The following is a 27558-nucleotide window of genomic DNA, read 5'->3' as shown; positions in this document are numbered from 1 at the left end:
TTTATAGACAAGTTTTAGTGCTCTTGTCATTTTAAATATGATAACAGTGGTAAAAAACACATCTTCAATTTGTGGACAGAACAAAATAAAAGATGCAGCATGGCAACAACTGAAAACATTTTTACCAAACAGAATTACTCTGATCGAGGAAGCAGCTGACAGAAAGACCACCCAGAACAATACAACTTAATCTAGCTTTGATGCCAACAGAGAGAAAGCAAGAGCCATTAAAACGTTAACATGTGAGGTAACTATCTTATTTCTCATAGTTTCATAGTAGGTAGGGTTGGAAAGGACCTGAGCAGATCATCAAGTCTGACCCTCTGCCCTGGGCAGGAAAAAATGCTGGGGTCAAACAACCCCAGCTAGGTGATTATCTAGCCACTTTTTAAAGACCCCCAGGGTAGGAGCGAGCACCACTTCCCTTGGAAGTTGGTTCCAGATCCTAGCCACCCTGACTCTGAAGTAGCAACTCCTGATATCTAACCTGAATCTATTCTTGGTCAACTTATGGCCGTTGTTCCCTTTGCCAGTTTGTAGATGGCCACCAGAGCCCCCCTCAGCCTCCTCTTGTGGAGACTGAACAGGTTCAGGACCCTTAACCTCTCCTCATAGGGCCTGCCCTGCTGACTCCTGATCATGCAGGTGGCCCTCCTCTGGACCCTCTCCATGTTGTCCACATCCCTCCTGAAGTGCAGCACCCAGAACTGGATGCAGTACTCCAACTGCGGCCTGACCAATGTCATATACAGGGGGAGGATCACCTCCTTGGACCTACTCATGACGCATCTGTGGATGCATGACACGGTGCGGTTAGCCTTCCTGACTGCATCCCCACATTGGCAGCCCATGTTCATTTTGGAATCAATAATGACTCCAAGATCCTTTTCTGCCTCTGTGCTGATGAGAAGGGAGTTCCCCAGCCTATAGGTATGCTGCTGGTTCTTCCTCCCCAGGTGCATCACCTTGTACTTGTCAGTATTGAATCCCATCCTGTTCTCATCTGCCCACCCCTGTAACCTGTCTAGATCTAGCTGCAGCCTGTCCCTCTCCTCCAGCATGCCCACTTCTCCCCATATCTTAGTGTCATCCGTGAATTTGAACAAGGTGCTTTTCACCCCCCATCCAAGTCGCTGATGAAGATGTTGGACAGTGCGGGCCGGAAGACCAAGCCCTAAGGGACCCCACTGCCCACATCCTTCCAGGTCAAAAAAGACCCATCCACCACCACTCTTTGGGTGCAGTCCTCCAGCCAATTTACAACCCATCTGACTGGGTAGGCATCAAGTGCCATAGTCACCTAATTTCTTGATGAGAATGGGGTGAGAGACAGTGTCAAAGGCCTTCCTAAAGTCCAGAAAGACTACATCCACTGCGACACCTGCACCCAAGGCTTTTGTGACCTGGTCATAGAAGGCCACCAGGTTGGTCTGACAGGACCTGCCTCAAATGAACCCATGTTTGTTGCCCCTAAGCATGATCTCCCCTGCTGGCCCCTTGCAGATGTGCTCCTGCATAATTTTCTCAGAGCTTCCCCATGACTGAGGTAAGACTAACGGGTCTGTAGTTTCTTGGGTCCTCCTTCCTTTCTTGAAAATGAGGTCCACATTGGCCCTTTTCCAGTCCTACGGCACCTCGCCAGAGCACCATGAGTGTTCATAAAGCCATGCCAGGGGTCCTACAATGACCTCTGCTACTTCTCTCAGCACTCTGGGGTGGAGATTGTCAGAACCTGCTGATTTGAACACATCTAAACACACCAGAAGTTTCCTGACTAGGTCCTCACTGACCCCGGGCCTGGCAGTGTCTCCCCTGGGTCCATCAGGGATTCCAGTGGGGGGGATGCCTCAGTCCCTGCTCAAAAAAACGGAGGCAAAGAACTCCCGTGCGGCAAGTACTTCACATTATATAATAGGAATATGAAGTAAAGCAAGGTTGGGAGATTGTGGATTCCTATTATGGAATGTGAAAACATGGTACACAAATTCATAGAATCATAGAAAAGTAGGCTTGGAAGGGACCTCCACAGGTCATGTAATCCAACCCCCTGCTTAAAGCAGGGTCATCCCTATACAAACTACCCTAGACAGTGGATTTGTATACCCTCTTTGCAAAACTACAGTCAAGCCTGACAAAACACAAGACTAACACCATAACCTACTACAGGTACAGTAGGGGGACCACAGCAGCTGCTGTAAAGGTTGTAAATATATGCTCAAGACCGTGAGCCTGAGTTGTACTGCTACTCAGCACGTCCACAAGTGGGAAGGTTAGCTGTGAAATAAGCAAAGGTAGCTCTGGCGAATAAGCAATTGTGGACCAAGCAGTGGTAGCACCACCAGAATGTGTCTAGGACAGCAAATGGCAGTGCTTTCCTTCCTGAAAAGCCACGCATATCCTTTGATGGTGCTGTGACATTGTGAGTACAGGCTGTCATTATAATAAGCCTATCCAGCCCCCTCCCATGGGTCTACAAGTTCTCAACAATGGATCATCAGAAGATGTCAGAATCTCAACAGTTGCGAAGGCAGATGAAGGCTGCAGTGGAACAAGATCCCCAGTTGTCTTGGTCTCCTTGCCACTGAATCATGGTCCCATTCCATCAAAAGCCATGTGGAAGCAGATGCGCAGCACTTTCTTCATGATAAAAGAAGTTACGCACAGGCATGAAAACAGGTTTTCCAGCACATTCCTCAAGTCCTTTGACAACCAGCTAATGGTGATGGAAGCAGGATTGTGAGGTCTGGAAGATCCTAGTCACAAACTGGCATGAAAGTGGCAGTTACAAGAAGTCATCTGGCACTTGGACAAAGACAGGAATGTGATTTGGCAGCTGTAACTGACTGAGCAGCCCGCTTCAGGATCCACTCTGGTCACCCCACATGGGGAGGGGACTATGGAAGATGCACCAGCCCATCTCAAACAGTATTCTGTATTTATTCCTGACTGGAGAACCGCATCCAGTGGGATCACCTTTATTGCAGTTGAAAGTACCAGAGAAGACACACTGTCATTTTCAGCACGTGGAACATCAAGACTGTATGGACAACCCTAATAGTGAAAGCCCAGGGCACTGCACTGCAATCATGCCCTGAGAACTCAGGCGACACAACATCAATATAGCTGCACAAAGCAAGACCCGGTGAGCAGGAGATGGGCAGCTCAAAGAACATGGAAGCAGCTATACATTCTTTTGGAAGGGTAAACAGCAAGGAGAACCCCAGCTTCAAAATTGTTTTTGCTATTGGGAATAAACTTATAAACCAAATCAATAAGTTCTCTGTTAGAATTAACGAGCACCTCATGACTCTAGCGTCATCAGTGTGCATGTCCCAACTCTTGACATTGCTGATGAAACCAAGGAAGAATTCGACACCAACCTTGACCGAGTGCTTTCTGACATTCCGAAGGGAGATGGACTTGTTCTTCTTGGTGATTTCAACACCAGTCAGAAAAGACTCTAACCTCCAGAATGGAACCATCAACAAGGAAGGAGTTGGAAAAGTCAACTCCAGTGGCATCCTCCTTTTGACCAAATGTGTGGAACATGGACTCACCATCACCAACACCCTGTTCCACCAGAAAAACAGGAACAAGACATCATGGTAACACCCACGATTAAAGCATTCACACCTGACTGACTATGTCATTGTCCATGCCCAGGATCACAAAGACATCCGCATCACCCAAGCTATGTTAGGAGCTGATGATTGCGGGCTGGACCGACCACTGACTCTTCCACTCAGTTATGTCATTCAAACTGGCTCCCAAATGATGGCTGGAGCAAAAGCAAAGCCAACAGAAGATCATCACAGAAGGATTCAAGGACCCAAGCAAAAGAGACCTCTTTCACCAGTGCCTCAATGAAAACCTGGTGAATTCCAATCAACAACAATGGGAGAAAGTCACCAGCACATGGGGTGCCCTTAATGGCATCATTATCAGCACCTGTGAAGAGACAGATGGATGCTCTAACCAAGAAATATCAAGACTGGCTTAATGAGAATTCCTGAGAGAGCCAAAACTTGATGAACTGCAAGTGTAAGGCCTTTTGTGCTTGGCAAAATGACACTAACTCCAAGCAAAAGAAACTGAATCTCTAATAAGCCAAAGCAGAGATCCAGAGGACCTGCGATAAGAAGAACAAATGGTAGCAAGACAAGACCAGGGAGATTCAACATCTTGTTTACTTCCACAATATGTGTGGTTTCTTCAGTACCACCAAAACCATCTATGGTCCAAGCACTCAGGTACCAACCACCTCAAGATGTAAGAACAGAAGAGACCTAATCAAGGAAAGAGGAACCATCAGTTGGAAGGAGCATTTTCAAAACCTTTTCAAGCAAGATTCTGTTGTTGATGAAAGTGTTCTCAACTCCACCCAACAACAGCAAGTCAGAGATGATCTTGGAATCAACCCTTGATGAGGTGAGGAAAGCCATCAAGAAGATGAAGAACAACAAGGCATCTAGAGAGGATGGAATTCTTATGGAAATCTTCAAGGAGGGGGGAGAGGAGCTCACATCACAGCTTCATGCCCTCCATCTTAAAGATCTCGAATGATGAGGAAATCCCAGACTCTCTCAGGGATGCCATGATTGGATAATCTTCAAGAAAGAAGACAAGTCCGATTGCAGAAACTACAGAGGGATCACCTTGCTGTCCACCACAGGAAAGATCATTGCAAGGACCCTCCTGAACCGTCTCCTTCCGCTTGCTGAAGAACTCCTCCCAGAATCTCAGTGTGTGTTTAAGGCAGGGATGGGCAATTATTTACACTGGAGAGCTGCTTAATGAGTTTGGATGAGTTGTCAAGGGCTGCAAGGGTAGCCCCACCCCCTGACAGATGCCCTGGCCCCCTAGTCACCATCTTGGGACCGTAAGTCCTACCTCTAACCCCTGACTTTGGCACCAGAAGTCCCTCTCTTGCCTGCAAAAGTACTTTGGGGGGGGGGGTTGCCACCTTTGAACCAGAAAAATAAATCATATATTAAAAGTCAAACATCTATGACATATTTTAATTTTACAAAAAATATTTTTGTCATGAGTTGTGTTTGTGTTGTGTATATAAAGATGATTGCATAGTAGTTCAAAAACAAAGCCTTACTCTTGTATATTGGGGGGGGAGTGTGTGGGGTGTGGTTGGCAGTGGCTATGGGTGTATGGCGCGTGTGCAGGGTTTGTGAGAGGGTGTGGCTGTGTGTGGGGGGGTGTAGGGTATGTTGTGAGGGGTGTTTGTGTGGAGGTGTTTTGGGGCACAGTGTGGCTGTTCGTGGGGTGTTAAGGGAAGGTGTGAAGTGTGGGGACTTTTTTTTCCACACAGACTCCCTCCCACCCCCCATCACACATAGCGCCATCACTGGCAGTGAACCCAGATCCATGATGACTCTGGAGAATACTCTAGAGAATATTATTTGCCTTATCTCGGAAGCCATCTCTGGCAGAAGAATGGACAGATGAAGAAATCCAACATCGCCTCAAATGTGCAAGTACAGCCTTTAGACGCTTGAAGAAACAGGTGTTCAAAGATCGCAACATCAGATCCAAAACCAAGCTCATGGTTTATCAAGCAGTCATGATCTCCACTTTGCTATACGGAACTGAGAAATGGACAACATACAAGAAATATCTAAAGTTGCTGGAGAAGCACTATCAATGCTGCCTGTGTAAGATCCACCAAACCCATTGGGAAGACAGATGCACCAACGTCAACATCCTCCTGCAAGCAAACACTACAAGTACTAAGGCAACGATCATATGACATCAACTTCATCGAGCTGGCCATGTCATCCAAACATCCAACTCCAGACTCCTGAAGCAAGTTTTATTCTCCCAGTTCAGCCAAGGTATATGCTCAAGAGGAGATTAGAAAAAGTCCTTCAGGGATGTCATCAAGGTCAGCTTAAAAAAAATGCAACACTGATTCAATTTGTGGGAGACTATTGCTCAGGACCACAACAAATGAAGGAAGAGTCTGCTGCAAAGATCTCAGTACTTTGAAACCACACAACAACAACAACAGGAGATGAAAGATCAGGAGCAGCAGAAACAGTGCATCAGGGACCAAATCAAGAATTCAGCACCACCTGCCCCATAGAAACATATATTTGAGCTGCAGTAGAGTCTATCCCAGATAGGCCTCATCAGCCATCTTTCGACACACAGATAAGACAGTCATGGAAGACAATCATCCTGAATTGCCAAAAAATAGGAGGAAGAGGATATGCTCAAGAGACGCAAGGAAGAGAGCCACATCCCACCCTTTACCGGGTAAGACAACCCCCCCCAGTGTGTACTGATCTGACCACAGGATAAAATTCCTTCCCCAGATATGGCAATCAGTACAACCCTGAGCACAAGTACAAGAGATTCTTGTCAGGAACCTACATATTTCAGTCCCAGCAGAAGCCCTCGTACAACCCTGTCAAAATTCCCAGCCTTGGCTACTGCCAACACCCAGTGCCTCTGAGGAAGGCTTTAAAAAACCCTGCTGCATGTAGCAGCAGGGAAAGGAAACAGAATTCCCTCCCAGCCCCATGCACCAACTACCATAGTCCAGAAGCATGGGAAATACCCACAGTAGAACATAGGCACAGCTATGATTAGATCATCCCCAGCCAGTGGCTGTCCAACCTCTGCTTGAACAGCTCCAGTGATGGAGGGTCCACAACTTCCCTAGGCAGTCTAATTCCACTGCCTCACTGTTCTAACAGTAACAACATTTTTCCTGACATCCAATCTAAGATACCCAATTTGCATTGATCTGGTCTCAGAGCAGAGGGTTGTACTGGATGATCTCTTGATGTCCCTTCCAGTCCTACATATCTAAGAAAAAAAAATATTATACTCAGAACCAGGAACCTACCGGTGTCCTTTGCAATACAAAAGGGACAGACACCAACATGAAATGAATGGAGACCAACATCTGACATGTTGTTTTCATTGAAACTCCAGTGAAACAGATATAAAGAGTTTAGTGGTAGTTGAACTTATATATCTTTAAAGCAATTTCTTCCCATGTACTTAAATATAATTAGTCTTTAACCTGACCTAACCTAAAACAAAAAAAAGCAACCCCCCCAACCCCACAAAACCATAAATGAAATCAACTGCTGCCTAGTACAAAGCACTACCCTGCAAGGCTGAAGATATCGTTGATCAAATTGGCTCGGTCTTTTGGCCTGAGAGCAGTGTGATCTCTTTGCAGCAGGTCAATCAGAATCTGCCAGTCCTCTTCAGCATAGTGCACTATGTAGTAGCCATTCATGTCCACATTGAACTTCACCCATTTAACCTCTTCCGACAGTTCAATTTTAGCTAATTGAAAGACAAAAACAGATATTATGTTAAACTGATATTCTTCAAAACCCATTTTCTAATTCCATGTCTCTAGAGCAGTAAATGATCTGGATCCAGGTTATCCAAGAAGTCAATTCTCTTCTCAATTCCCAACTTTCCATTCTCCCAATTCTCCTCCCAACTGCAAAAACACAGAGTCAGTGTGTTATATCATGGGAATTTGTTTGGTAAGAGAAGTGGTGTTCAGGTCAGAATTATACTCTTCTCCCACCTTCACTCCTTTGTCTGCTAGACTTATCAGAGCCACAATTTGCCACTAATTATACCCAGGCACTCCCAGAGGATTATCTGAACAAAGAACACAACGAATTAGGCAATGTAGGGCAAGTTTAGTCTCTTCACTACAATGTCAAGAATGGATTCAGTTACAACATGCAAACTTTTGAAGCCTAGGCCCCTACCACACATTACACTTAAGATGTGATTAACCATTTAATCACATCTTAAAATTTTAACCTAGGCACACATTAAAGTAATCAGTGGCATCATAAAACAAGGAATAAGCCACAAAGTTATTCTGCAAGAAAAACGTACTAACTTGGTGGCTGATTCCCATCACACCATTAACTGTGTGCAGGTGCACCCCGTGACTAGGAGCTCTGTCAGCTGATCTGGGCTTCCAGCTGTGTGGGGTGCACTATATGCTCCCGCAGCTGGGAGCCTCACAAGCTGATGGGGCTCCCAACTTTGGGGACACACCATGGCAGCAGGAGGCAGGTTACCTTATCCCCCCTCTACTGACTGCACTCCCACCATCTTCCCTTCTACTGCCTCCCTATCCCCCACAACCATCCTACCCCCCTACCATCTCCCCCACCACAGCAATGAGTGGAAAGCAACCAATTTAAGATGACCTTCCAATAATTAGATTAAACCTATACACAGAAATGTATAATAAATTTTTAATTTTCCATGTATAGAATCTAATTATTGGGGTGAAAACCTAAATTCACCTTGGTTTTGCATAAATATGGTAGTAACAGAGTTATAGCCTTTTAATCCAGCTGCAGATACTATTAGAGAGATCACTGGCTCTGCTGTTACTAAAGTACTGTACAGCTTCCACAAGCAGTTTCTGATAAGAACCACCCTTACAGTAAAAGAAACATTAAGGTAAACCAGATACCTTCAACCTTTATCAGAATTGTTTAAAAGAAACTGATTCAAGAAACTTAGTTTCAGATTCTGATAACTAAATCACCGTCACATAAATCACATGTTCTACTGCAAAATAATTCACATGCTCTACTGTATAATAGTAGTGAGGAACTTAAGAAATTACACATGAAGTTACCATGCTAATGCTCCATTCCCGAAACAAAAATAGCATACATTTTAGATACAAGATTAAGAAAAAAATACTTCCATGATAATTTATGTTATTAAATGCCAGATTCTGACACAAAACAAGTGGGCTGCAACTCAAGAGTTCTGCTAAGAAGAAAAAAAAATCCTCACCCATGAGCACTAATTCTATGGCCCATTTTTCAGGTCTATAGTTACAAAGCAATCATTGTAATAGTAATCCACTGGTTCCATTTCACACACAACTCCCCTCAGCAAAAAAACCAAAACAAACAAAAACCAAAATTTCTATAACATGCAAATACAGACAGAATATGGATGGCACACAGTTTCAGAGCACAGAGATAGATTTGCATGGATTTGCAAAGTACAGACTCATTGCATCCACATGTTGATTTTAAATTCCGGGTGCCTTGTTAAACCTGGATTGTGCTTTTTAGAATATTAAAGCCATTACAGTATAGTAGATGCACTCCCTGCTGCCTGCCACCACCCCCATCACCTCATGTTAAATGGGGGAAAAAACCCTGCCTTGGATTAGAGTAAATATGGTCCTTGACTACCAACTGCAATGAAGCAAAGTGCAGATGCATAAAATTAACTTGGTTTTTCAATGTGTCAGGTAGCAATCAACTTTTTAACTATCATGTCAAATGACAAAGATCCAGAAACAGCTCAGTGGAACTGAATAATGCCACTGTCAAAACAAAACAAAAAATCCCTACTTCATTAAGCTACTGTACTTTTAAGAGTTGGAAAAAATTCTTTTATGGGGATGTACATATATATGCTATTTTAAAGTAACGCTAAAGGTTTCAGACTTGCACTAAGCATTCACCTTTAATTTTGGAAGGCTTCCTTCAAAATAATAAGAGGTGGGAGAGACATTGCACACAACATATCACTGAAGTATGGACCAATAATAACAGCAAGATTAAAGGTATTTTGAAGAATGGGCTTCATCCTCAACCCGTAAAAAGTAAGTCAATGAAGATACCCCGATGCCAATGAAGTCAATGGTAAGGTAGCTAAATGTTTTTGGTACAATACTACCACTGTACAACATCGTACAGATTAGTCTCAAGAGATTCAAAATAACCACCACAGGAAAAAGAAGATCAAAATAAATTTAAGTTCCAGAATGGATTATTTTAAGGTATAAAACAAATAATACCTGAGAAGGGAAAAATGTTTCTTCACACCCATAGCTATGTGAGGTGGTTAAATTTCTCAGGATTGACTCTACAAAGAACACTCCACAGCCTGTCAGGCTGGGGAAAAACATCTAGGTCTATGTTTTGCTCCCAGCCATTTGCATCAGTCATGGAGGAGGAAAAAATTTTCCTGGAATGGTTACCATCCACCGGTGCACTCTGTAATACAGGCACTAACGTTTTAATGCAACAATGTTTGATACTACCAATTGATAGCTGACTATAATCTCATCCATTTATAAAAAGTTTAATTTGCTCCACTTACAAAAATATTGCTGATATGCTGTTATTTTTTTTTTTACCCACAGATGTTATTTTCTTTGCCACTGTACTGTACACCCTTCACTTCAAGACCTACTCAAGGGTATGCAGACAAAAGACTGATAATTTACAAAAGGAAGTTAGCCTGTGTACACTACATAAATTTACTAGAGAGGCTCCAAATCACTTACCTGACTTTTGGTTCAGTAAATATACAGTAGGAAAATGAAAAGTGAGGTTGTGGTTGCTAGTCATGTAAGTAAGAGGAATATGCCACAGGTAACTGTAAAAGAAAAAAATATATATATTTTACAGACATATTATACAATATTAATGAAAGATGAATGTAATCAAGTTTTCTATTTGTTGGTGGTCTCAGTCATTTACTTTTTAAAAACTGCTTTAACACGTTACTGGCATTTGAACACCATCATAGGTTAAAGGAATCTATTCTATGCTCTCAGTCACCTCAGGATTCGAAGGGTTCACAGACATCAATGAATTTTTATCTTCAAATTTTCTTTGGGAAGTAGAAATGTATCCTTATTCTCTTTTTGCACTGTAGCACACCAACTAGTAACAGTAAGTAATTTAGCCAAATCCACACCAAAAATCTGTCACAATGACAGGAATGGAACTTACAGCATTTCATTCCCAGCCTAATATTTTGTTCACAAGACCTTCGCTCCTTCATCCCCTCTGTCTTGTTCCACAGTTTTGCATGGAATTTATTTGCAAAATTCAAGAACAAGAGTCGCGATTCAAATCTCATTAGTGAAAAGTAATCAGTTATGGAAAAAATTCACAAGTAGAAGATTATACATTAATCTTCCATGTAACACTGGAATTTTTGTTGTCACTAGATGTAACACTACTGAGAGGGACGACGTGGGTTAATATGCAAAACATTCCAACTACCTGAAAAGCTTTTAGGAACAATTTACAACTTTTTTTTCATGTCACCTCTACCTCCAAAATAAACAGGAACAGACACGGCACAAAACTCCTCATGAGACAAATTTATTTTAGGACAACATCTGCAAGATGCAAACATCCCCAAACCCCCTTAAACTTCAACATCAGTAAGGTAAAACAACATTTCCAAGGGTTTGGCTCTACATGTCAGACTTGAGAAGGTCTTTGCCTTGTTAAATAATAAGGTAAAAGTTCACGGTACCAAAATGCCATTGCAAATAAAGGAGCTCTGTGGTTTTCAGTTATTTTATCTTCACACTTCACTATTTCAACACTATAAAAAAGAGCTACTGCCTTCTCAGCCTTTATTGTGATGAAAAATACACCTAAACAAGGTATCATATTAATGTGAATTCATAGGTAAACGGAGAGCTTTGTTTTCTGCTTTCTATATTGCTCTGTGTCAACACTCAACCTGAAGTCTTAGTCTAGTAACAAATCACTTCCTCTTCTGGAACTTCTCCAAAATCCTTTAACACCTGGGATCCTTGCAGAATTCTTCCAAACCACTTCCTGCCTCAGTCCTCATGCACCTGCCCTTTTTGTACCCAATTACTTGAGTCAGAAGGCTTGATAAATGGAACTTCTTGGAAGAACTACTTTTATACAGACCAAAACACCCCAACAAAAAACTAAAACAACAAAAACAAACAAATCCTGAGAATTACTCTAGCGCTTATTGCAGTTCATTACACAAAAGCAAATTTTAAGATTTTGGAGCTCTTGATAGCCATGGACAGGCATTAACATTTGCAGCACTACATTCAATCTGTTTGTAGCACTATAAAGATGGAAATGGTACTACTCCTTTTGAAGAGGAACATCTCAATTCTGTAGCATTATGTGCAATGCCTATAAGGTTATACATGGTGCTAAAGGAGTTCTAGGACTTCCAGCATCCCACAGTTCTCCACTCCCCACCCCATCTTCCAGGGCAGAAGCCTGGTGGGGTGGGGAGGGGATAGGGTAAAGGATCTCTGCTGCCTCTACAAGATCCCAAGCACTGGTTCTCCTCGCCCCTGCTGCCCCACCAGCAGGTGGACTATCTTGGGTAGCTGCTATTTTTCAGCAGCTTCCAACTGATCAGTGACAGTAGGGCAGAGGATGGGCTGGTAGTTACTCAGCTCCCCTAGGAGTGGGGGGGAACCCATGAAACAGACCCTATTGCCCTCTTGGCTAAAGAATTCACTTTTGAGGAGACATTATAGCTCTCCACCCAGGGTCCTGGAACACATATATGCTCCACTATATTTTTGTGCCTCAGCACTTGGTACCACTACAAGTAAATGCCTGTCAACACCCTATATTTCATTTCTACATTTACAAAACTGTCTGTAAATGCCAATTTACAGGAATTGCCAATCATTGTTCAAGGTATATAACAAAGATTGTGTGCACTGCGGTGACTCACTCTCCTTAGAGTGCCATCAGAGGAATTACTGGACTTTGTCAAAGAGGAATATGAACTTTCCCAACAGTTAAATTACATGACTAAAAGGTAAGCTGCAGTGGGGTATGCGTTTGTGGAATAACCTTGCAGATGAAGTCTGATTCTCCGATCCCGTACTTCGTAAAAATCTCTCCTGTTCCACATGAATGGTCTTTCCTTTTCTTTTAACAGTCACTAGTGGAAATCCTGTGTACAGAATCCAGGTTCTCATCATTGCTTTTACATCTAGTGTTCCATTGGTAATCTATAAAAAACAAACACTCACATTCACACTCTGGAAGGAACTGACCAGTATTGCCCACCTGTCTTTTTCAACCATCTCCTCACAGCTCACTAGATGAGAGTCAACTTGGAATTTATACTAATGCAAGAAGAGAGATTAAATTTCTGTACAGACTCTTTGGCCTGCCAATTCAGTTAGTAGTAAGAATGATGAACAAATTTTATTTTCTTGGGAGGGCGGGGGGGGAAGGAACCCAAGTGACACCTGAGCAAGAAAGAGAATTCTGCATAGACTAAGGTGAGGTGGGAATAGGTACAAATAAACTAAAGTACATATGCAAAACATTTTATGGCATTGCACTCTTTTTACTTTGTTTCTCCAGAATTCTGATAATGTTCTAGATTAGAAGAATATTTAAATTATTGTAGAATAAATATTAGGAACTGAATTAAGAGAGTCAGACATGCTTACATGTTGAGACTTCCATCTGCGGTTAAACAATCCATTTTAATTTAGAAGCCTTCAGTATTTACTCCCCACCCTACCATTTGCCACTCTTAAATAATTAATCCATCTCCCCATATATCTTGCTAATATGCTTTTATCATAAGGAACATTTACATTTTTATTGATACTTCAATTTTCACCCCAGACAGTAAAGTAGTTTATAAAACAGCTATGCATTTTCTCCTCTCTACCTATATGGAAACTAATGCCCTGATCCAGGGAGTAACCCCTATACAAGCATATTGGACACAATGGAGCTCTGCATGTGCACAAGAATGAATAATGAGCAATTTATTTTCTGAGTTATTACTATTGTATCCAGAAGAGCTATTTCATCTACTTTTTTCATCACTAAGTTCGGTACCCTATTAATCACAGGCAATGACGATCCATAAACTGATCAAGCTTCATTTTAAGATTAGCTGCACAGACAGATTCTCCCCTCACATCCTCCTCCTTTGTCCCTTCTACTAGCTGTTCTCCTTGTAAACCTGGAAAACCTTCTCCCACCCAGTCTGTTCTGCTCTATCACTGTCCCTTCTTCATAATATGTTTTAAGACCTACATGACCTGGTCCAGTCAGCAAAGTACTTAATAAATGCTGCCCAACAGCTCCATCAAATCATTTTGCTTTTCCCATTCCTAAATCTTTGTTTCTTTGGTAACATTGTGATTAAAAGACATTAGTCTTCTTGCTTCTCTCTACAATGTGTGGCACCAGGCTAATACATATATTTAGTGCCATTAAAACCACCCTGTTCAAAAAACAACAACAAATCCCATTCCCCTCAACCCAGAAATAATTGAACAGCTTATACTTTAAGCATGTTAACGTTCAATGGTATACCTCAGTTACTTCTAAATTCACTAAAAGTAGGAAGAATCCTGACAAGGATTTTTTTTTCTCCTACGGGATGGGCTAAATAGTTTACTTGGGTTTTTTTGAGGATTTCTTTTAATATTTATGTGCCTCTGTTTCTTCCTTTTGTTTACTTTTCCTCTGTTTGGGAGACTATGCAAAAGCTGTGGACTTTGCATTTAGTGATGAAGAAAATCAAGACCTTCCAACTGAAATTAATCATACGGGACTGATTTCCCATCGGAATAAACTACATCATCAATTAAGCCACCAGTTCACAACCCCGGGTCGTGACCCAAATGCGGGTTGCACAGGCAATGCCAGCAGCACTGCACAGAAAAGATGAGCTGCGTAGTGGGTCAGGAACTCCACCGCCCCTGGCCTGCCACCACTGCACTCCGCTCCCAGCAGCAGTGCATGTGAAAAAAAGATTGGGAACCACTGAGTTAAGCAGTAAAGTAGGGCAACAACAAGAGCTTTTGAAAAATCTCACCTTTCAATTTTTACTAGAGGAAACTCAATTCTAATTTTTCTTCTATACTGAGATCTAAATCCTGGAAATGTTTAAGCAATTGAGTAACTTTACTCCTGTCTAGTCATACTGACTTCAAGAGAACTCCTCTTATAAGTGAAGTGTACATAGGTTCTGTGCTTGCAATACAAGCACTATGTCCACAAAAATACATTATATTTATTCTGGAAGAAAAGTCACCAGGACTGTACACATGGCAATTTAAAAGCTGGAGAGCTGCCTATTGACAGCCTACCCCTTTCCCAGGCAGAGGAGATGACTAGCTACCAAGTAATGGGTTCCCCAATGGGTGGGAGTGTCCCACAGAGCAGTCTTCTAAATGGAGAGCTTGCCTGTGTCACTCGCCAGCCAGGGGTCTGGACATGCATATGCTACAGTTTGCAGACTTTCTCTTGGTAAGAATATCACAACGTTTCTTATCAACAGAAATGAATGCCCACCTGTGGTCTATGCTACCCCATCCCAGGACTATTTTCAAGAGAAGACTGAAAGGAGTACTAGCAGTATTGGAAGCTTTTCTTCTAGGCATCACCATTGCTCATTTATGTTTGTGGATGATACAGAAAACCTGAACAGTCATCATGATCAATAATAAGCAATAATAAGCTTTCAAATAGTTTACAGGCTTACTTAGCAGCAGTAATACAAAGGGGAAAAACACTTTTCATTTCCCAGTGTAATACATCATGTACAAAACAAGATTAATAACATAACTTGGACAGTTACCTCATTCATGCTGTCCCACAAGTCATCACTTTGGGTGGATCCGTAACTGTGATTTAGCAAATAATTCTGAATGCCAGCTTTAAAAACATCCTCACCAAGATAGTTTTTCAACATCAACAAAAGAGAAGCCCCCTAAAAATAAATTTGTAAGAGAAAAAGAAATGTACAGTACTTGAAGCCTTTAACCTGTGTATGCTTCTTCCACGTAAAATAAATGGTGCTCTAGTGAATGAGTCTTTGGTGCTTTTCAGATTTCACTGACAGTATTAAGAACTGTAGGTTGCTGCCCTTGTGACAGATGGTGTGAGATATAAATACACAAGTAACTAAAATGCATACACAGAGCAAACAGAAAAAAGTAAGATACATTGGTAAAATGGAACATAGTAAGGAAGAATGCTAACAAGTACAGATGCAGCTTGTTTAAAGACTTGAAAAGCAAAGAGATTTTGTGAAACAAGCATTCCAAATAGCCAGTTTTGCAAAAAACTGAACACTAAATTTAAATCTCACATCCATCAAGGTCACCGAGCAAGCCTGTGGCAACATTCCTGCATCAGAGCTACCTAGTCAATAAATGGCCCGAGGACAGAAAAATTACATATTCTAATGCAGATGAACACAAGCCGACCTTGAGGCATGTACAGATGTACTTCACACAGTTAGTACTAAAGCATACACTGAAGATATATAAATATTAATACTGTAATAATAAAACTCCAGCAACCCCCCCAGCAACTAAAAATGTGTTCAAAACTACCCTATATACTATTCTTAGAAGTCTGGTATAAAATTTTTAGAACACAGAATATTTTCCTTCTGAATTATTCATGCACTGTATTTACACACACTCACCTCTTTTTCCTTCAAATATTAGCCATCCAAAATTGGAATGTGTTTTTTAAGTGAGGAAACTAATATCCACAGCAGAATGAGGGAGGCATGGGGATGCTGGAGTAGCTAGCAGGAGCTGGCTCCATGCTGGGTATGCATGCAGGGCAGAACCCACTCCTCAGTATTTACTCGTTCTCTCCTTGCAACCAAAGCTTTAACTTGGTTACAGCCACTACCAAACTGACAGTAATTTTTGGCTGAGTTTACTGGATTGTATAACAAAAGTGTTACTTGCAAAGAATCAAGGAAGATGATTCTTCCACTCTACTCAGCACTAGTGAGGCCTTATTTGAAGTACTGTGTCCAGTTTTGGGCCGCATGCTTCAAGAAAGATGTGGGTAGGATGGAAAGAGTCCATCAGAAAGCAACAAAAACTATTAGAGCCCTGAAGAAGGTGACTTACACGGAAAGACTGAAAGAGCTAGGATTATTTAGTCTGGAGAAGAGAAGACTGAGGGGAGGGGATTTAAAGTTAGTCGTCAAATACCTGAAGGGCTATGATAAAGAAGATGCAGATAGGATTTTTTTTCTGTGGCTGCAAGGGACAGGACTAGGAGCAATGGCCTCAATCTGCAGCAAGGGAAATTTAGGTTGGAGATTAGAAATAAATCTCTCTCATCATAAGGGTTGTTAAGCATTGGAACAGGATACCAAGGAAGCTGTGAAAAGTTCTAGGGATAGAGATTCAACAAGCAGGTTACACAGACAATTCACTGGGACGGTTTACTTAGGGATGATCCTGCACTGAGTGAGGGACTGAACTAAATGACCATGTGAGGTCCCTTCCACACCTATTTTCCTGAGCCAACAAATCTGGCAATTTTAAAACTAACTGCTTAATTCACGATAGTGTGTGAATTCTGGGTTTATTCTTCTTTCAGTTAAACTGGAAACATATTTAGGTAAGGTGAACATGAAGAACATGCACAGAATTAAATAAATAATAAAATAAATATCTGGAATATATCTCAGGATATAACTGAGTTCTGCCCAACACAGGACTGAAAGGTGAAGGGGAAAGTAGTTTTATAGCAATTACATCCTCCTGACCAAGGCACCCCACCCTAATTATGAAGGATTTTTTTGCATTAAAGCCTAAGTTATTTCCCATACTTAGACTGTGTTTGGGGGAGTGAGGAGGAAGGGGTGGAGAACAGAAGTAACCCTGTAGTCTCTTCTGGTGCCATTTAGGATATGTTCTTATATTTTCAAAACATTTGGAATTACCTTAATATATGTAAGTGCATCAAACATTTCTTCAATCTGCTCTGAAGACTGGACAGCAGAGGAGACTGGATGAGAGGAGTTCAAGGCGTCTTTCCTCATGGTCTTGAATTGTAAATTCAGCAAATCTTCATCCTAGATTTAAAATAAAAAAACCCCAAACAGGCTGTTTATGCCCTAATGAGAATTAGAACTTAATTTGACTTAAGCTGAAGTCAAGTCGAAGCACTCTTTCAGTCACCTGAAGTTCAGAGCCAGAATTCAGAGTAGTTGCAGCAGAAAACTTTAACTGTTCTCTTCCCTGTGGACCTGGAATAGTGACCTAACCATCTAACGCTCTTCTGAACATGGACTCTCAGTTTTCCTCTTTTTTATTGACATTCACCCTGATTTATAGGACAATGCCAAAAGGAGACAGCAAACTACAATTAACCCTTTTCATCCCAACCTGTGACAGCAGAAACTTACTCACAGACTGACAACTACAGTTCATATAACTTGTATAACTCAGGTGTAGAGGTCTACCGATACATTAGTCCAACGCGTATCAGCACCAATGATGAGCAGAGCGTCCAGCTGGTAAGTCTGTTTGGGAAGGGAAGGGGCATGGGGGGGCAGGTTGAAGCTCCCATGGTGAGGGAGGGAGTGGGGCTGAGGCAGGCGCTGTCCAGCCGGGGCAGAGTGCGGGATGGAGTTGTAAGCGGCTTGTCTAGGGGGCACAGGGAGTGGGGAGCAGTTCTCACCACAGTGTGCACCCCTGAGGGAGGCATGGGGAGTGTGTACCCCCCAGATGTGTGCGTGGGGTCAGGGTGGGCTGCTGCTGCAGGCTGGGGCAGCATCAGGCTCTTTCCAGTGGGGGCATTGGTCTGGGGCTGTGCTCAGGGCAGGTGACAGCAGTGGCGCTGGGAAGGAGGGTGAATTCTGGGGTGGCTGCAGCCCACCCTGTAGAACGCCCCCCTCAAACCCTGCGCTGCCAATGCCTGCCCCAAGCACACCCCCAGCCCAGAGGCAGCCTGCCCTCACCCTGCACACAGATCTGGGGGGCACATACCCCTCTTTGCCTCCCGCAGGGATGCATGCAGCAGCAGGAGCTATCCCCGCTTCCCCATGCCCCCAGACGAGCCACTCACAACTCTGATCTGCACTTTGCTCTGACTGGATAGCACCTGCCCCTGCCTCACTCCCTCCCAGGCACCGGCTTCGGGGGAGGGGGGAAGGGGCAGAAAAATAGCAGTTGCTAACACAGCCATACTGCCAATGTAGTGATAGTTATAAGTCACCACTGGGCTCCCAGCTGTCTTGTTATACCTCTGGCCAACACCTTGTAAGCCAATCTTTGCAATGCCCAGGAAGAAGCATAACATGTCAACAAGAACTCAAGGCCAAAGACTCAGTCTCTACACAAACTATTTCTCTCCCCAGCATGCATGCAGTGATCAAATTACACTGAACTAAAATGTATTTTAAGTATTTTTTTAGATTTAATATTTTTGTAGACTGTGTAGACATTTTTCCTTGTTTCTTAGCACCACCAAGTGGTGAAACCAAAGGCTTCAAATAAGCTGTATATGTACATAACTTCATACAGAAGTAAGAGCAGCAAGGAGACCCTAAATTAGATATACATACATGGAGCAGGTAGGTTAAAACAGACGCACACTGTGTGAAGCATGATTCAGCAGTAAACTCTGGAGCTAGCTTTTAATTTCTATTTCCTATTCCAATATATATGCTGCAGTGGGAATTGGAGGACACCTATAAAGACAATTTTCAGATGGGCATCTGCTACTAACAGGCTTGTGTATGATGCCTGGTTCCAGGAGTAGAATGTACAAGCCCAAGTTAAGCACATACGGGCAAGCGTAAATCTGTAAATCTATTACACCAGGCAATTTTCTAGCACACTCATGCTGCAGCAGTGCTAATTCCCTTACTTAGAACTGCATATGCAAATACAACTACATTGCTTTTGCTTGAAGGATTATCCTGTGCTGAGCAGGATACCAGGGCACAACTGCCTCGTATACCAAGTTTGTAGTGACATAGCCTGAGTTTTCTGTACAAAAAATGAGGAGGAGTTGGGTACCAAGACTTAGGATTTGCAGCCAGCACACTGAGTGGTATAGACACCTCCAAAGGGAAACGTTGAAATGTTTCTGTGCATGTCTGGAACACAAAGTCTCTTCTGAACTTCAGTGCCTACATGAGTTCAAGATTTTGTAGCCAAGTGAGGTGGGCACTCCTCTGATCCCCTCATTTTTAAGCATTGTATCCAGTGCCTCCGTAATATAAAATGTATAAATAGTCCTTCCTTAGGACCTAGCAGGCATCCAAATACCATCTAAATTCCACTTTAGGCCCCCAACATATACAGCAAAAAGCAGCACTGGGCAGCTACCTAGCCTGGCTCTGCCTCGGCTAGCTCAAGAACCAAAAGCTGTACAGCCACATTAGCTTAAGACCTGACCCAATACCCTACTCCTCAAAAGCGTTCATTATCCCAGATGCTTCGCTTATGCTGTCATGACTGCTTCTGTAGCTTGGGTATCTCTGCACAGCAGTGCCTCATGCCACGCAGACTCAATACCTCAGCTAATGGATTCACAGCTAACTCAAGGTATCTGCAGAGCATTGCATTTTACCATGCAGAAATAGCCCAAATGCTTTTCCTGGATCTGGTCCTTAGCATTCAATATTATGCAACACCTAGAAACACAGACCTATTTATCTGCTTTATACTGCTTTATATAAAAATGCAGACAGCACAGGGGGGGAAACGGGAAATGTACAGACTGTTGAAAATCTGGCTGGCTTTTAAAATAAGTTTTTAGATTTCATACCATTTAATACAATAATTTCATTAGTAAGTCACCCTATGTATAGTATGTTAGATGATGAATTCCAAGGTAAAACTCATGAAAAATACATTGAGTTAGTCATTTAATGTTAGAATTAAACCGGTCTTTTCTATCCTTAAAAAGGGAATAAGATGTCAGATAAAATGCAGTACTTACACTATGTAGATCTGGGAAAGTTTCTTTCAAGGCTAAATATTCCATAAAAGTAGCAAATCCTTCATTCAGCCAAAGATCGTTCCACCACTCCATAGTTACTAGATTACCAAACCACTAAGAAAACAAACGCATACATGAATTTCCCTCACACATGCAATCACAGAAAAAATGAATTTCAGCCTCCATATAACAAATGGATAGTGAATAATTAAAGGTATGATGTATATAAACAAACTAACCCCCATCTCCCAAATTTTACAAAGAGCTAAACTACAAGCCCTATAGCATGCCCTATAGGGCATTTATACATATATGTTTTCATCCCATGACATGCTAAAGATCTGGTGGACTGGAGTCTGCTTTGCATTTGAACCGACTTGCACTGTGCTGTGTTGCATGCAGCTGTACAAGTGGCAAAATGCATGTCAACGTGTAGAAAATGGCGGTGGTGCGCTTTTGAACTAGAACACCTTTGACTTTTACTCACTGCAGTACGAGCAGGTGCACAAATATCCACTGGTTTTACTACAAGCCCTATAGCATATAGATCTGTTATTGCACAGACAACCCAGGAAGTAGATTGTACCAATGCTATTTTCCTACTGCAATAGAGAAATAGATCTGCAAGCCTTTTATCTAGTGCAGTAAGCTAAGTTATTGTTACCTTTTCTGTGCATTTCAGTGACAGAAAGCTGCACTGGTAAAAATACCATTTAAAAACAGGATCATTATCAATATTTCAGTCTAGTACCTGATGGGCCATCTCATGAGCTATGACTCTTGTTACCAGCTTTTTGTCAACTGCTGAAGAGGTTTTGTTGTCATAAAGGAGTGTTGTCTCTCGAAAGATGAGCAAACCCCAGTTTTCCATAGCACCTGCTTCAGTATCAGGAATTGCTACCAAATCTGAAAAGGAAATAAACCATGTTTTTTATGCCACTGCTTCACACTAATGCCACATTTCAAGTCAATTTGATAAATCTTACTGCTTAGGAACTGATGTGCAAACAGTCATGCACTAGCTTTAAGTACAGAAGTCATCCCATTGACTTTAAGCAATGTATATTGAGAAGTTATTTGGCAGGGATTTAGACAGAAAAATCTGAAACATGAATAGAATTCTGTGCATCTTTTTGAATGTTTGGTGTCAGGTGTACGCTGAATTTTCCACATTTAATAGTAATCATCTTTCTTAAGCCCAAAGGACACAGACTTCTGGGAACTATTTCCACATACCAAATTCAAAAAACATCAAAACTAGGGCTGTCAAATGATTAAAAAAATTAATCATAATTAATTCAGAGAGAAAAAAAAAATAGTTGCAATTAAACACAAGTTCAATTGGGCAGTTAAACAATAAAAGAATCCCAATTTATTATAAATATTTTTGGATATACACACATATACAAACCCTAAACCTGGCCCTCCAACCCATCCCCCACATACACTTACCTGCATCCAGGTGAGAGTGTGCTCCCAGGACCCTGACTGGGAGGGGGGAGGGGGCGGGGGGGATGCTTTTCTACCAGCAGCTCAGGCAGGTACGCACCAGCGATGGGACAGAGGCTGCTTTTGCAACACTGGCAGGGGAAAGGGGGTACTTCCCCCCCCCCCATCACCAGGAGTGATTAACACTCAGTAAAAAAATTAACACAAAATTAAATTAACGCATTAATCACGGGCATTAATCACAATTAACTGACAGCCCTAGTCAAAACATGTCTGAAATTATTATTAAATAGATTTTAGATGTTTGGAGCCGGGAGGTTATTTGTCCATTATTCTGGTTTTTTTAAGTATACAACAGTTTCAATTGAAAGTACAACAAAAATTATACTACTTAGAAATGTTATGGGAAATTGGGTGGCTTTTTTTTAATTAATAGGAAAAACAAAAGATCTTACCTAATTTTTTAAGAGGGTAGTCTATATAAAAATATTTTTGATAAAATTCCAGGAACTTCACTGCTGTATCTAAGGCATACTCAACTTGGCCTAGGTTCTGTGGCATGGCATAGACAGATACCTGGGACAAAGAAAGGCAAGAAAATATTTAATGAGAAGCAACCACAAATGGCTGGGGAAGAAAATAGATGCAGAAAGCAAAAATAAGTAAAAGCCTCTCTGGAGTGGATAAGGTTACCGATTTGGTTCTAATTTGATGGAAGTCTCATATATCTACACACACATGCATGCTTCTGAATATATATATATATAAAATTTGAAACTAAAACTTCTACAGTTTTCACTATAGCTGCTTTGTCATTTATAGACCGTGGCTGAAGTATGTAGCAGGGGAAATTTAGATTGGCTATTGGGAGGGAAGCAGGGGAGAAAAAAAAAAAAAAACAAAACCTCTCAGGGTGAAGATAACAGCCCACCTAGAAAAGCTGAGGAATCTGCACCCTTCCGATAGTTTAATCTGGGATGATCGTGCCTTGATCACAGACAATATGATCTCCTAAGGTCCCTTCCACCCCCACTTTAAGATTCTAGGTTTATTCCATCACATCCACAGGAAAAAAAGCATGTACCATTGGTCTGGGTCCTGATGCATGTCATTGTGCATTGGATGGTATCAAAGAACAAATTCTCATGAGAGAATGACTTACACAAGTCTCCTCACACCTAAACCTGGATTCAGTGCATGAAACAGACCAGGGACTCCTTTACTTTGAAAGTCTGAGGGTCTCCTTGGTACTAGATTCTTTGAAGCCAATATAGGGAGCTTATGGGATGAGGCCACAGGATTTTATGCAGAACCAGTTACCACAATCCTTCTCTGTCTGGCTCACTCAATTCAACAGCTCTGAGGAGTGACAAATGCTATTACACAACTGGACAGTACAGGAATTCTATCATTTTAACCTCCCTACTCTTTCTATCCAAAGCCTTACAAACTCAGCATTTGCACCAGGGAGTGACATTTTCTCCCTAATACACATTTTCCAGTTATACATCATTCCTTTTAGGTATATATATTTTTATATAGTATGTTAAACCACATACAATGGCTTTGGTATACGATGGATCATTATGACACACAAACCTATTTTTCCAAATTACATTTAAAACATGATTAGCAGGTTAATTGCACCTTAAGTAGTAACCCAGTCACACATTAAAGTCAATTTAAGAGGTGATAATACAGTTGAGCCACAAAGTTATTCCACATATAACGTACAACATCTTTGGGGCTCATGTGTATAATGCCTTAAATTGAACGTGTGGCCAGTTGGGGCTGACCCATGACATATCCCAACACTCAACTGAGTGTCAGGATCTAGCATGGAGCAGCCCCAGGGCCTGAGAGAGAGTCCCAGGGTCCCCAGGAGCCAGGGCTGAGTTAAAACGCCATGTGCCACTCAGATAGACGGCACGCAGAGTTTAAATGGTCCTGGAGTCTTCATGAGTCAAAGCAGAGTTAAAATGCCAGCTGTAGTTTTGACAATTGGCTGATTGTTGGTTGGGGCTGGAGACCTGACTGGGGCTGGTTTCAGATCTCAGGTCAATCCCTGTTCTCAAGTGACAATCAGCTCCTAGTTCTTAACTTCCTGGTGGATGGAGAGCTCGGGATCACGATGAAGTAAGGCATGATACAGTGCAGTAGGGATCTAATCCCTGTGTGGCATGGTATATGTGGCAAAGCAGAAGGCACGACTGTTGGAACTGAGGCTTAGATACCATGGCATCTTAACCTGAATGTCTGTCAGAGGCCGTACACACACACGCCCTCTCCCCACCCTAAGAACACCCTGGCATTTCTGGAAAAACAAACTTTATCAAGAAGTACCAAGCACTACAAAAAAAGAGCACCTTTTAAGGATTTACACTGCTCCTTTGCCCACGTACATATACAAGCAGTAATTTAAAGCACTCAAGGTCTGATCCAGTTCCACGATGCATAATGGAGTCTTAAAATGCAGCATTTTTATATGAGGGCTGGGCACCGTAGTTTTCCTCATAGGCTCTCCTGGGTTTACCTTCCTCTGGGGATCTTATTCACACCTGAGATTTTCAGGTTTCCTTACATTTGGCTCTCTCAGTGTGGCCTGTGTGCTAATGCAGGCTATTCTGGTTCCTTAAGCTTAGTTCAAAGTTAGAGGTGTTCATGTGCTGTATTCATACATGTTCCTGGTCTGCTTTATTACCTCCATTGACCAGACGGGAGGAAAAAAATTAAGTTGTGTAACAGTCTTCAGAGACCTCACTCCCTAGAGCCAAATGGATCACCATTAGACTGGGCAACTCTGCAATATTCTCTCTCCTTTCTTACATATTTTGTATAGCACTAAAATAGCCTTAAAATGCAAACTTTTTAATCATCAATTTGCAAATTAATATCACTGACAAGAATAGTTCACACCACTAAGGTGCTGTTTCAGGCTCTTGAGAAACAGAGGAAGAAAAACCTGCATAATTTTGTATTTGATTCATAAATTAAAATTTTCTTTGCAATTTGGGGAAAAAGAAGAGAAAGGTTGGAATTTAGAGTAAAGTATAACAACCATAAGAAAAATTATCACCCATCAAGCTGCTAGAAGGTAGACCAAATGAAGACTGACCCATTGGCACTAATTAGAATTTTGCCCAAAATGGCGGAGAAATGTAATGATAAAAATCCTGTATCTTTATTTCTGCATGTTGGATAAGAGAGATGAAGATGATACTGCCATACCAGTCTAAAAGATAACTATTCCTAGCAGTGTACTTGACAGTGGCCACCGCCCCCTTCCACATTTTTGTTAACACATTATTCTTTGGCACTCTCCAGGCAACTACAGTATAAGTGCTTTCTCTACACTGAGACTTCCCACCTCCAACAGCTCTAGTATAGCAACATAATGGAGCGCCCCCCATAATAACTCTCCTTTCTGTCAAGCTCCTTAGTATCCATTACTTGAGTTGCCCACTAACCTACTGGGATATATCCCTGCAACAGTGCCATGCAAAGATCAAATGAAGTCAGTGGCAGTTGCTTGATCAGTGGTTCTCTAGACACGTTCAGAAAGTATCACTCATTTTTTCAAATTTCACTCATTTTTTGACTATGGAAATATAATGGCACAACTCTTCTATTAAAAGACCTCAGAAAGACCCCAAGAAGTCAGAATGAAATCTATTTGAAATCTCTGGGTTTATCATGCGGATCATGCATAGGTGTTCGCAAACCTAATAGTGTTAATGTGGAGTGCCACCCCATGACACCCTTAAAAGAGCCTCATGGTACCCCAAGGTCCCATAAAACCCTGGCTGAGAATGACTATGCTAGAGCAGGGGTGGGCAATTATTTTGGGCAGTCGGCCACTTACCGCTTAGGGCAGATTAATATTAATTTTCTAAATTTTTTAGGGGCCCCATGGGCCAGATAGAATGGCCTGGTGGGCCACATTCAGCCCGCATTTTGTCCACCCCTGTGCTAGAGTCTCAATATCCTTGAAAAAACAAACAAACAAAACCGAAAAAAAAAAAGCAGATCTTTTTCAGGGACCAAAATACTGACTTAAAAATTTGGTTTTCATTTACCCTAATAGGCAATGTGCTTGTTTGGATGCCTGGATATGGGTAACAGACTGAAGACAAGATTGACTATTTAGGCATTTGTACCCACTGCTCCCATAAGCAGCTATGTGGAAATAGCTATTCATGATAAGAATGGCAGAAGTGTCGCACATGTTTTCTCCTTGTGGTATGTGCCAAAAGCTCAGCCTGGGTTTCACATGGACTCCACCAATAAAGGGTGGCCAGCAGCAGATGCAACAAAATGGCATATCTCCTGGCTAGCTTGATATCACTTCTTCCCAGAGCAAACTTTCCCACTTCCATGTCCAGTACAGATAGTTTTGTGGGTAGCTTATACCCTTGCTCTTGGCAGACGTTCTGCAAACAGAAACCTGCTAGGAGGTTCTGGCACACACAACTTGGTAGAATCTCTGAAGCTGGTCTAGCCCACAGTATAAGGACCACTGCCTATCTCCTGTCAAAAGACTGTCTAGCAAAACCACAAATGAGCCACTTATTTGTGCACAGAGTTTAATTATACAGTGAAAACAACATACCAGTGTCCTGTTTGTTTCCTGGCTTATATTCTTCAGATCTCCAACAACAAAGGCTACCAGGTAAGTGCTCATCTTCAAAGTCGTATAGAACTCATCTTGAACTATTCCATCTGTCACTGAGACAGTTGTATTCTGCAGGCAGAAGGAAAATATTGTCATTAATATATTATCATACACCTATATTATGGTAAGTGAGCTCTATGCCTCTCAGTGTTCAATGAAACACATACGCCAAATATTCTCCAATATTTCACTTGAAAAGGCTTTAGGTTGTGCCATAAACACAGGTTTTGCACTGCATTCTAAAAAACGCATATAAAACATTCATGTGTTCCAACGTTTCTACATAATTGTGTATCTGTGTACTCTGGCAGAACAGGGCATTCTCAGGGAATGTAGGCACACATGTAATTCTGTACTTCAGAATATAAAATAAGAGAGATGCCATATTGTCTTTAACCTTCAACCTGATACTGAAGTGTATTTCTTGGTAAATTTCTTGGTACATGTATTTCTTGGTAAATGCCAATCTACAAAAATAACTGCAGTTGAACTAACTACATAACATGGGACTACTGAATATTAAACTAATATTAAACTAAACACTGTAAAAATTTGGGGAAATAACTGCTAACCTAAGCGACGTTCAGAACTATGGAACTGAATTATTTGTGTTGTGCTCTGAGTACATCTCCCTAGCATTGTATAGCATCATGTAGACTTAAAAATACAGTGGCAACAATGAACTGGTACAGTGTCATTCAAGGTCATCTTGTCCATCAAAACCTGTACCAACACATTAGTGCAATAGTCTAACCAAGCCAACATGTCTCATTATGTTTTCTTTACTAATAGAAACAGTCCTCTTCTACCTGAGATCTTCTACCAATTTAGACATGCAGGTAGGGTGCCTGTACATGAGCGTGGAGGCTGCTCTGACATGCTGCAATGACGGTG

The 27558-nt window shown here is 41.8% G+C and overlaps 1 protein-coding gene across 1 annotated transcript in view; it reads right to left on the bottom strand.

Annotated features, from left to right (window-relative positions):
* Window positions 1–27558, bottom strand: part of LNPEP (leucyl and cystinyl aminopeptidase) — an 86697-nt gene that overhangs the window by 12172 nt on the left and 46967 nt on the right. The window contains exons 4-12 of the mRNA XM_090038317.1: window positions 26602–26733; window positions 22448–22568; window positions 21295–21449; window positions 20544–20657; window positions 17533–17664; window positions 15412–15543; window positions 12648–12808; window positions 10331–10422; window positions 7134–7317 (exon numbers count right to left, since the gene is read on the bottom strand). Of these exons, the coding sequence (XP_089894443.1) occupies window positions 7134–7317; window positions 10331–10422; window positions 12648–12808; window positions 15412–15543; window positions 17533–17664; window positions 20544–20657; window positions 21295–21449; window positions 22448–22568; window positions 26602–26733 (1223 nt within the window). The remainder of the gene's footprint in view (window positions 1–7133; window positions 7318–10330; window positions 10423–12647; window positions 12809–15411; window positions 15544–17532; window positions 17665–20543; window positions 20658–21294; window positions 21450–22447; window positions 22569–26601; window positions 26734–27558) is intronic.

Source organism: Crocodylus siamensis, chromosome 3, assembly GCF_052110815.1.
Source record: "Crocodylus siamensis isolate JL-2025a chromosome 3, ASM5211081v1, whole genome shotgun sequence".
In the NCBI taxonomy this organism is placed as follows: Eukaryota; Metazoa; Chordata; order Crocodylia; family Crocodylidae; genus Crocodylus; species Crocodylus siamensis.
Note: the sequence above shows the minus strand (reverse complement) of the source record. Positions and strands in the feature narration are given on the sequence as shown.